Raw genomic sequence first — 12,348 nt, 5'->3', positions numbered from 1 at the left:
AAGAAATCAATAATGAATGTGCTTAAAATAGCACTCTCATCAATTTTACATAAACGTATTTTAAAGGTTTACTTTAAGACTCAACAATGTTTCAAAAGTGAAAACATCTTGCCCCATAAGATGCAGTTGAAGATAAGTGGCTGCTTGTCTTTTCATTTTACCAGTTCACATTACAAGGTGCACCTCTACATGACATGATTTAAACATATACAATGTACAGACAACCCCTAAAAAGGTATCTTTTATGGGACAGTAGAATGTCACTCAAATCAGCAGTAAACAGGGAACATGAACTAACACGCAACAAAAAATGGACCAATGCACACATGCCATTTGACCACCACTGTTTGTCACTGAAAACAATGGGAGTAATTCTGTCAATGTCATATGCTAAAGGTGACAAGCTAAATGCTGAAGCAACCTATCACAGCCAGAGATTGCCAGAAGCAGTGTTTCCCTTTGTTTCAGTGGGAGGCATTGACAAATGAGCATAATGCACCGCTATGAGCAGGTATTTGTGCACTGGCATAGATGATAAAGGTAATACAAAACTCCAGAATAATAACAACATACATGTGCACCCTTCTCATAAATAATGGTTGCATACCTTCCTACATTCCCCTTTAACATAGTACATTTGTACTCATATGTGATCCATGCATCATTGCCACTAAATGATGATATGAACAATACTTAAAAATACCAGATTTTACCAGGTATGCAGAGATTTCTCCATGGACAGATGCTCTTTTAAAGTGTATGTTTTTCAAAGGGAATGATGTAGGGTATGTACTGTAAACAAATGCAAGATGCAGTTTCAGAAATTCCTCAGAGTTGGTCCCATCATATAGCCCCAGAAAGCTGATTTATTCAGTCTGTTTTCATAATCTCCATTTTAAAGATGGTTTAGAAACTGTTGTTAGGCAAGATGTATATATATATATATATATATATACAGTGGTGTGAAAAACTATTTGCCCCCTTCCTGATTTCTTATTCTTTTGCATGTTTGTCACACAAAATGTTTCTGATCATCAAACACATTTAACTATTAGTCAAAGATAACACAAGTAAACACAAAATGCAGTTTTTAAATGAGGGTTTTTATTATTTAGGGAGAAAAAAAATCCAAACCTACATGGCCCTGTGTGAAAAAGTAATTGCCCCCTGAACCTAATAACTGGTTGGGCCACCCTTAGCAGCAATAACTGCAATCAAGCATTTGCGATAACTTGCAACGCGTCTTTTACAGCGCTCTGGAGGAATTTTGGCCCACTCATCTTTGCAGAATTGTTGTAATTCAGCTTTATTTGAGGGTTTTCTAGCATGAACCGCCTTTATAAGGTCATGCCACAACATCTCAATAGGATTCAGGTCAAGACTTGGACTAAGCCACTCCAAAGTCTTCATTTTGTTTTTCTTCAGCCATTCAGAGGTGGATTTGCTGGTGTGTTTTGGGTCATTGTCCTGCTGCAGCACCCAAGATCGCTTCAGCTTGAGTTGACGAACAGATGGCCGGACATTCTCCTTCAGGATTTTTTGGTAGACAGTAGAATTCATGGTTCCATCTATCACAGCAAGCCTTCCAGGTCCTGAAGCAGCAAAACAACCCCAGACCATCACACTACCACCACCATATTTTACTGTTGGTATGATGTTCTTGTTCTGAAATGCTGTGTTACTTTTACGCCAGATGTAACAGGACACGCACCTTCCAAAAAGTTCAACTTTTGTCTCGTCGGTCCACAAGGTATTTTCCCAAAAGTCTTGGCAATCATTGAGATGTTTTTTAGCAAAATTGAGACGAGCCATAATGTTCTTTTTGCTTAAAAGTGGTTTGCGCCTTGGAAATCTGCCATGCAGGCCGTTTTTGCCCAGTCTCTTTCTTATGGTGGAGTCGTGAACACTGACCTTAATTGAGGCAAGTGAGGCCTGCAGTTCTTTAGATGTTGTCCTGGGGTCTTTTGTGGCCTCTCGGATGAGTTGTCTCTGCGCTCTTGGGGTAATTTTGGTGGGCCGGCCACTCCTGGGAAGGTTCACCACTGTTCCATGTTTTTGCCATTTGTGGATAATGGCTCTCACTGTGGTTCGCTGGAGTCCCAAAGCTTTAGAAATGGCTTTATAACCTTTACCAGACTGATAGATCTCAATTACTTTTGTTCTCATTTGTTCCTGAATTTCTTTGGATCTTGGCATGATGTCTAGCTTTTGAGGTGCTTTTGGTCTACTTCTCTGTGTCAGGTAGCTCCTATTTAAGTGATTTCTTGATTGAAACAGGTGTGGCAGTAATCAGGCCTGGGGGTGACTACAGAAATTGAACTCAGGTATGATAAACCACAGTTAAGTTATTTTTTAACAAGGGGGGCAATCACTTTTTCACACAGGGCCATGTAGATTTGGGTTTTTTTTTCTCCCTTAATAACGTAAACCTTCATTTAAAAACTGCATTTTGTGTTCAATTATGTTATCTTTGACTAATAGTTAACGGTTTTTGATGAGCAGAAACATTTAAGTGTGACAAACATGCAAAAGAATAAGAAATCAGGAAAGGGGCAAATAGTTTTTCACACCACTGTATTATAGCTGTGGCTCTAGCAGTAATGTTATAAAACTAACCTTGGGATATTGCTTGAGTAATATGTAGCAAGACGCTCGGTTCCTCTGAAGTTTGGCAAGGCTGAGTTCAGCTGTTCCAGAAGCAAAGAAGCTTAAGGAGTAGTTATACCACTGCAAAGCTTCAGCATAGTTCTTTGCCTGTGGAAGACAGCAGTCATTTAATAAAACAAAGCTAAATATCCATGAAATTCAACAAAACAGCACTGGCTACAAGACCTCAAAGCATTTGGCTGCATAATCCCACAAGATGGCATGCAAATGGCTCAGCATTTCTGGAGACAACTGCTTTTTTGAGTAATGACCTGAAAAAGAAGATACGAGACACAACCTTTAGTTTTTTTTTTCATTTATTTGTGATTTTTGTGCTATTTAATGCATAAATGTTTAAATGTTTATATCTAGAGCACCAACTAAATGATTTATATGGACAAACAATCCCTGTTTTGCTTAAAGGGAAGGGCATTTCTTAGTAGCTTTAATGCACCGAATGTCTTAAAGGAACAATAACACCAAAAAATAAAAGAGCTTTAAAGTAATAAAAATATAATGCAATGTTGCCCTGCACTGGTAGAACTGGTGTGTTTGCTACAGTAACACTACTATAATTTATATAATAAGCTGCTGTGTAGCCACGGGTGCAGCCATTCAAGCTGGAAAAAAGGAGAAAAGGCACAGGTTCCATAGCAGATAACAGATAAGTTCTGTAGAATACAATAGTGTTTTATCTGTTATCTGCTATGTGCCTGTGCCTTTTCTCCTTTAAATGGCTGCCCCCATGGCTACATAGCAGCTTATTTATATAAATTATAGTAGACTTTCTGAAGTAAACACACAACTTTTACCAGTGCAGGGCAGCAGCACAATATATCTTAGTTACTTTTATACACTTTCATTTTTTGGTGTTACTGTTCCTTTAATGTCCTATATATATTGATAATGGGTGAGTGCAGAGGATCTCTTGTTGTTGTTTCGAGCACATTTATCAAAAATATAGATTATTCTTCTTCTTTAAACAGTGCAAACATGGAAATGCTGTACTTCAGCTCCTTCTGGTTAATGGATTTCATTATAATAATTACATTTACTCTTATGAATCATATGGTGCAATAAAAAAGAAGCACTACAGAAATGTCTTTACATCTGTGTTGGCAACCAACAGACCGAAGACATTGTTTGAGGAGTTGATTGCCTGACCAGGTATAAACTTTCTGTTTTATGTTTAGGTTTGGAGCCTGCTCTTAAATCTTTCCCCAAGATTTAGTGGGTCTAAGGTACTTTGGGTATGGGAACATCAGGGGCCAAAGAACTGCAGGCTGTAGAAGGCAGTCATGTCAGACAAGGCAAGTCAGGGCCTATTAGGACTTGGGCCCATGGTTTTTTTTCCAATACCCCAGTGGGCCAGTCTGACCATGGGATTTTAGGAAAATAAAAAATCCCCTACAAACCCCATATAAGCTTACTCATCCATGTATGGGAAGAATGTCCCAAAATAAATGAGCTAAAACTAATAAAAATCTAAGCACAAAAGAGTTGCAAGGTCAGGATATTGACCCACTAAATCTTGGGGAAAGATTTAAGAGCACCTCATTGCACCCCCGCCTAATGGTTTATAAGTTAGTGGTTGAGCACAACTTTCCCTTTTTTTGCTATAGCCCTGTAGCATTGATGTTAGATGAAATCTCATTTTAGTTCTTTTTGGGTTTTTTTTTAATCAATAATGTAAAGGAAATTTGTACCATGAGCTTTACTTCAGTGTTAAATTAAGCACAGATTTTACTTTAAAGGGCCCCAGAAAACCAAATGACAGTGATTAGTTGGTCTGTCATTTGCACCTTTCAGTAGTTTCTTTGTCATATACCTGTAATAAGGTCTTCTATCTTTTGCTGTGCAAGCAACTCCTTCCCTCTCAGCAGCAGAAGTTCAATATACAGAATAAGTGCTTTCTGAAGATCAGGAGAAGATTCAAATTTCTTGCAGGTCATCTTCAGAAAGTCAAATCCAACACAATCCCTGCAATGTCAAATACTTGTTATGGTAACTGGTTACTATAACTTATGACAAAGTTCAGGAATAATAATGACATGGGGGAATCAGTGCCCGATCAATGGTATTTTCAATGTGATGATCCTGGTCAATTAACCAAATGTGGGATATAAAGCAAGATTAGAGGGAGAAGCAGACTCTTCTCTCTTGTTTTACATAATGAACAAAAACAGTTACCAGTTAACTTTAAGTTATAAATTATAACCAAAACACTTGTATGCAAGCATTAAATCTAATACAGTTACACATGGTGGTAACATCTGAGAGAACAAAAAAAAAAACATACTCTTGATTTTTTTGACTTAAAAAAAAATATATTAATCCCCCTTTCCCTGAGTGCACTTGGTTATGTATTTGGAAATGGCTTGTAGATATTTAACACATAGGATGATTAAGGGATATGTATGAAGTGGAGTGAAAACAAGGATGGCCTAGCACTAGTAATGATATATATATACATATATATATAATGCATATGTAACAAGTGGCAATCTCAATCTATACAAAGATATCTGTAAGCAAAGCTGCAGTAACAGGGAGGTTAAATTTTCTTTGCTATGAGAAGTCACATATTCATTAAAATATTTATATAATATAGAATCATAAAAATTAGTTTAAAATAGACTTTATCCTGTGGGATGTTTGTTTCATTACATATAAAGATTATTATTTTGTGTGTATGTGGGTGGGGAGGGATGGGTGTAAGTGAAAATTTATATCTTTCCACATCAATTCTACGAAGTCAAGAAAGTAGGAGCAAGTATCAAAGAAACCAGTCACTTTTTTATCAAATTACACCCCAAATTTGTTTTGCACTTTAATGTACCAAATAAAGCAGCTAAGTGGTTGGTGAGTGGTACAATCACATATGACTACTGTTACTGCATAGTTATGTAATATAATTTCTTTACAATAAAAACAACAAAAAAGGTACTGAATACAAGGACAATGCACAAGTTACTTTGAGCGTAAACCTAAAAATGTTTTTTTCCTAATTAAAGAAAATATATTCTTTTCACTGCTGGTTCTGACTGTTTGGGAGAAGCCAGCTGATTGGCCTGGGAAGACCTTGGAAGAAGCATGTGGAATTTGAGTCTTGGCTGAAGCTGGCTTCAGTTGTCAGAACAAGTAAGAGTGCAGAGAGATGCAGGCAGATACTGATTTTATAATAATAATAATAATAATAATATAATTCATAGCACTTTTCTCACATAGGCTCTACATTTACAAATACCTTTGACATTGTTGAATTTGTAATTAGTGTAACCTGGAAAGATGCTCGGAATTATAAATTCTTTCATTAGGCAAAATTTGCTATTTTATGATAGTTAAAATTCAATGTACCCCTAGAATTAAAAGGCATATTGCACATTTGGTGACTCCCATTTTTGTAGCATGGCACCGAAGTGTGCAAGATGTCCCCAGTCACCTCCCATGGATTTAAGCCTAAGCATAAAATTACTCAGCACAGTCATTTTTCTTTTAAACGTATTGTAGACATTTGCCCATGGACCACACGGTAACTTTCAGATTATTCCTACCTCCTATGTTCCAAGAGCAGTCTCACAGTGTTCAGATAAATCTCCAGTGAGAGATCATGATGCAGCATTTCTGTAACCACTGCAGAAAAACACAACATGCGATCTTTGCTATCTTTCAAAAAGGGTTCTCAGAGACATGGTAAAAAAAGAATATGGCAGGGCTATTTCACTAAAGTACACCTTCTTTAGGGGTACTTTAGTGAAATTGCCACAGTTATCTATAGGAGCCAAACAAACCTTTCATCCTCTAACTTGTAGTAGACTGATCACATCTATTCGCCAATTGATTGCTATTGGTAGCTCAATGGTAAAAAAATGAACTGTGTAAATAAATGAGCCCCAGCATGTTTTACCTGTACTGAGGACATCATCAGGCGTGAAGCAATGCAAAAGAATTTTCATTTTTAAGAAGAGACCAGCAGGATGTAAATACTCCTAAAGAGAATAATCAAAAAGAAATTATAAAAAGTGGCTAATCTGTGGTATGTCACTAATGTGAAAATCGTTTTCAATAATCTTTTTTTTAAAATACATTTGAATTTAAAACAAAAGCAAATTAGCATTTAATATATAGCTGAGATGTTATGAAAAAAGTGAAATCCTAGCAGGCCCGGGCACTGGGGACTGGATAGGAGATTTCTGACAGCTGTTTAAATCTCCCGCCCAATCCCCAGTACAGTCAATTAGTACAGGAGGTGATGCAAACACAGGGGGTGCGAACGCAGGTGGAGCAAATATGTGGAAGGTGGGGGAGAATGCGAGTGCTTGGGCGGGCGGGGTGCAAGCGGCCTTGGGTGCAAGCGGCCTAGGGCGCACCACAACTAAATCCGGTCCTGTATGCCAGTTTAAAAGCCAGTGTAAAAACCAAAATAGGAAAATGTGCATTTATATAAGGAACAATCACAATGCTGTCTTACTAATGCAAGTAGAATTAACTTTGCAGATCTAAATGGGGGATTCCTTTCTTCTAACTATGTGCTCAAGCATTGGGGAGCATAAGGTATAGGTATTGGACCCGTTATCCAGAATTCTCAGGACCTGGGGTTTTCCAGATAAGGGGTCTTTCTGTAATTCGGATCTCCTGCCTTAAGTTTGCTAAAAAATGTAAACAGTAATTAAACCCAATAGGATTGTTTTGACTCCAATAAGGACTAACTATATTATAGTTGGGATCAAGTACAAGGTACTGTTTTATTATTACAGAGAAAAAGGAAAACATTTCTAAAAATGTGAATTATTTGATTAAAATGGAGTCTATGGGAGATAGCCTTTCCGTAATTCGGAACATACTGGATAATTTGTTTTCGGATAAGGAGTCTGATACCTGTATAAAAACCCTATAATGTGGTTCTAAAAGGAATCTATGCAAGGGGTTGTGTTGAATCACATTTAAAACCCAAACTACCACACAAAAATGCTGCAGATGTGGTGACTATTATATGACTGCACAAACAGGTCATTACTAGTAGGCCACAGTGGTCAGTAGTAGAGGGTAGAAGTACAGCACTGAAATTCCAAACCCGTAATTGAAACAAAAAATTGTGGTCTGTGTTGCCACAACAAACCCCTTTTTTGCCTGATGGATGAGGTACCTACGTAACATGTACCATTTCCCTTATTTACCAGTGGGGGGAGGGGTAATATATCCTCCTCCCTAAACTAATGGTTTAAGGATCCAATAAATGAATCCTGTAAAAACAATTTTTATTAAAAATGCTCCTCCAGGGAAGAAAGTATGGAATGAAACATTTCACCCTAAAACATTACACCCCTAAGAAAATACATAGGAGCTCTGATTCTTATTCTTTAAACCTACTAGGCCCAAATTATGAAGTAAGGTTAACCCCAGCTGGTATATAAGCATGGACATCAGACATTTAAAAAATCTAAACTGAAAAAGCATTTGTGGAAAAAGATTCAGAAAAGTCACAAAAACTGCAACTTTTTTAACTTGTTGCACGATAACCTTGACGTTTTTGTATTGTCGCACAAAAAGCCAGCACTAAAAATCCAAAAACCTCTAAAAATTTGAAGCAATGAAAGATCTTCATATTGTAAAAGGGACATTTGTCATTGACTTCTACATGATCTTGAGAGGTCTTAGCCTTAGCTGGAGTTTTTACTACAAACGTTATTAAATGCCCCCCTTAGAGTTTGGATATGCTCATCATAAGATGGAAAACATATTACGGCAATGCATTTCCTTACAGAGTTGGCCTTTATTTTACTTTATCACGGTCCTATCACTTTTCTGTCAGCCCACACCCATGATTCAAGAGAACAGTGTTATAGCTAGAGTTTGCCTTCAAGCGAGCAATACAGGGGAAAAAACCATGGGAATTGTCTTGCCAGTGCGCACTTCAAAAGCAAAAGTTCAAATGTAGACTTAAAAGATTTTTAATTACGTTTTCATGTAAATTCCACATACCAGTTAAAAATAATACAGTTTTATGTGGTCTTCTGGGTGTTACTCTATGGTGTTTTGGAATCATTAATGGAATATCATCCAAGGAATGTAGAAGGCTTTGGTCTCTCGGGCTTATAACATACATATTTCATCTCTGAATGACTCTGAGGAGAGTTGCATTGCCTCTAGTGTTACATCTAAAACTTGGCATATGTGGTGGAATTATTTATAAAAAAACCGAGGCACAGATATGTAGCACTTATAGATATACAGGTATGGGATCGATTATCCAGAAACTTGTTATCCAGAAAGCTCCAAATTATGAAAAGGCCATCTTCCATAGACTCCAGTTAAAGCAAATAATTCTATATTTTAATATTTTAACATTTTCTCTGTAATAATAAAGCAGTACCTTGTACTTGATCCCAACTAAGATATAATCATTACTCAATGGGTTTATTTTATGGTTGAATAATTTTTTAGTAGACAAAGTATGGAGATCCAAATTATGGGTCATTCTGGATAACAGGTCCCATACCTGAACTTTATTTGATACTATTTTGAACTCAGGTCACAAAATGTATAATTTGATTTCTCTCTGGCACATCATCTAAATTTTTAGGAGGATAAAAAGAAGCCTATAAATGGATATATATTTTTTTTATATGTCTATATGTCTATTTTTTCGATCCTCATTTAAACATACTGTGGTATGGTTATTTGAAAAATCATAAAAGGAAGGTGTATCTCTCCCAGAATGTTATATGAGCAGATTTCTTGGCACCTAAGGTGGGTTAATGTTACTAAAATACTATACTCTACTGAGTAATACTACTACTATACCCCCAGAATAAATAACCAACAGATGGACAATGGGCCCACTGTCAAAACTTTATTCCTCCTCTACTCCTTCAAACTCTTTATTATCCTAGTCTCTTTTCTCTACATATTATACTCTATTCTTCCATCTATCAAGCTTCCATGTTCCCATACAGAAATAGGGAATGACCATGAAATCGGCTAAATAGATAGAAGCAAGAGGGCCCACTGACACCTGGGCCCACCGGGATTTATTTCCTGGTAGGCCAGTCCAACACTGTTTACATCCTTTCCCTTGATCCACCATTTAGTGATGTCCCTGCATCTGGAGCACAGGGGACAGGGTGCTTGTAGATTCAAAATTTCCTGAACGCCCAGTCCCTAGTGCTCTGGATGTGAGGAACCTTCAGGTGTGGCTGGTCGGCATGCTGCCCCTTAATTTGTGCCACCATAGGCCCGAGCCTTTGTGGACTTGCTACAAATCTGGGCCTGGGCTCACGTCTGCTGTTACCTAATTGCACGCACTACAGTGAATATATATATTATCACCACTGTTCCACAAGCAAACCGCCTCAATTTTCTTTTCTTAACTAAAAAGTGACAACTTTAGAAATTTCTTTGGATCAGTCCATCATAGCACCATGATAGATTTCTAGACAGTGACAGCTGCAACAGACACATTTCCCAGCTGTTTCTGTATATAAAAGAAAGGATTATCTGTTGTGCCTCAGTGGCACATAGTGAAGGTAAAATCTGTCACAAAAAGCACTGAATTTTTTAGTTTGTCGTCTGTAATCTCTAGTTTTGTTTTTGATAGATCTGTCATCATCATCATTTATTAAATACATTCTTTGTAATGGTATTTAGTGCAACAAATACACATCTAAATGGTGAAATAATTACTATTTGCAGCCACTAGAGGGTGTGAAAATCTTACTTATGACAAGCTGTTTCTCTGGTGGTGAGGCTAAACAGAAGACATTCACTCACATGGGTCAGTCTAAGATATCTCTTTTGACATTTCAGCAGGCTGCTAAAATCGTCACTGCAGCTTGCAAGTCTGTTGGTTAGAATGCCACGTTGTACTAGCAGAACTAGCCAGTGTTATTCAGGGGCTAGCATTAGTGCTTAAACTATAAAGAATTGTCTGGCTCTACAAAGGGGTAATTTCCTTTATTTAGATGAAGCAGGGTTTTACATATGAGCTTGTTTATGCAATATATTTTTATTGAGACCTACTTTTTTGGGGGTATAGTTTTCCTTTAACCCAGGCTGCGAGCTAGAGGGTAAACTTGTACTTATATCTTTTGTATCAGTAAAAATAGGTACCTTGTCATGTGTTTGGGCAGATTAGCCTCATATGTAATAAACAGAGGTGCTGTCTGGCAGTAGGCTCTCAAACCTGTGAGTAAATCTGCTCCTTTCTACAAAGGGGTAATTTCCTTTATTTCAAATGATTTCTCACAATAGAACGAGTCAAAGTTAGGTACTCCAATCAACCTTAATAATGAAAAAATGACAAATAGAAGTACTTGATGTACAATGTATGCTAACCTCATTAGCCATATTGATGATGCTGATAGCTTTGTCTTGGTAGATTTTGCAGTCCCACTCCCAGTACACAGTAGCAAGGAGTCGCAGTACTTTGGTCTATAAATAAGAGAGAATCAATAATTCTTTTTGAAACTAAATTTTTCCTTTAAATGTCTAAATGTTACCCACCTGCCCCTCAGGCCTACTTCTTTACGGTTATTCTAACTATGGGGCTGTGGAGGGGGGGCTCAGCCTAAAGGGCAGATAGGGTGAGAACTGGGGCGAATGGCCAATCGCTCTAGATACACTAAAATCTCAGTCTGATGGTTAAGTTGAGCTTTTGGGGTGAATATGTATTGCTAACCTAAATATTTCAGAAACTATAACTGAGGTACTGATACCAATATAGTTCCTATATCTATACCATTTTTATGAGTTGAGGGGGGCTCTGACCAAAGGTCACAGACCTTCATGGGAGGCCCTGGCCAAATGTTAGACCTTCAAGTGGTTCTCGAATTAAAAAAGGTTTGACAACCACTGCTGCAGGCCATAACAATGTTACAGATACACAGAAACACTGGAGCTGCAGTCAACCTGCTATAGATTCCCTTTTTTATTCACCAGCAGTTTTATTTAAAGGCTATCACATGACAATAATGCTCCAAACCACCTGAGGTTTGTGGCACCTGTCTGTAACTGCACACAAGAGGCAGATTTTATCCCCAAAAATGCACACTTGAGGAGTTGGATGATTCCACAGGCCAAATGATCCCATATGACAATAGCCAGTGTGTTGCCACCCTAACACTAGGCAAATGTGTTTGGGCCCATAGCAACCAATCAGTAATTTACTTTGTTCAGCCAGCTGCTGGAAGAATAATAAATGTTTGTTAGGTTGCCATGAGTTACTGCACTCCTTTACCGTTAGTACATGAGTCCCTGAAGCAGTATAGAAATAAAGTACTGTACCTGCATCTCTTTTCCATTGCTGTATCTCTCATCCATTTTTCCAATCTCGTAGCTCTGACTAAGTAAAAAAAAACATAATTTAATTGAAAATATTAACATATTAACAAAATCACACTTCTATACAGACTGAGCTGGCAGATGCTGACTCTGCATTGGACTTGAGTTAAGAAATAAATATAAATTAATTTTTAAACACAGACATACCTGATTCTTTGGACTGAGGTAGTCTGACCATTTCCCAACATCCCTTAGGCTCACATGTAATACATTCCCTCTCTAATATTATTCAATTGTGAAATGATGGATTCTGGGATTTGAGCTCCCTTTGCTTTGCAGATAATCTGTGAACCACCCAATATGGAAAGCAAAAGGACTTTAACCCCCAGAGTCTGTGATTCTAAGATGGATGGGGAGCTGGTC

The 12,348-nt window shown here is 37.5% G+C and overlaps 1 protein-coding gene across 1 annotated transcript in view; it reads right to left on the bottom strand.

The window, feature by feature from the left end:
• Positions 1–12,348, bottom strand: part of tex11 (testis expressed 11) — a 46,697-nt gene that overhangs the window by 15,254 nt on the left and 19,095 nt on the right. The window contains exons 10-16 of the mRNA XM_018096967.2: positions 11,929–11,986; positions 10,981–11,076; positions 6,554–6,635; positions 6,201–6,279; positions 4,475–4,626; positions 2,833–2,918; positions 2,617–2,754 (exon numbers count right to left, since the gene is read on the bottom strand). Coding sequence (XP_017952456.2) covers positions 2,617–2,754; positions 2,833–2,918; positions 4,475–4,626; positions 6,201–6,279; positions 6,554–6,635; positions 10,981–11,076; positions 11,929–11,986 — 691 coding nt within the window. The remainder of the gene's footprint in view (positions 1–2,616; positions 2,755–2,832; positions 2,919–4,474; positions 4,627–6,200; positions 6,280–6,553; positions 6,636–10,980; positions 11,077–11,928; positions 11,987–12,348) is intronic.

This window comes from Xenopus tropicalis, chromosome 8 (assembly GCF_000004195.4).
Source record: "Xenopus tropicalis strain Nigerian chromosome 8, UCB_Xtro_10.0, whole genome shotgun sequence".
Lineage (NCBI taxonomy): Eukaryota > Metazoa > Chordata > Amphibia > Anura > Pipidae > Xenopus > Xenopus tropicalis.
The sequence above is the reverse complement of the archived record's forward strand: the minus strand, read 5'-3'. Positions and strand labels throughout refer to the sequence as shown.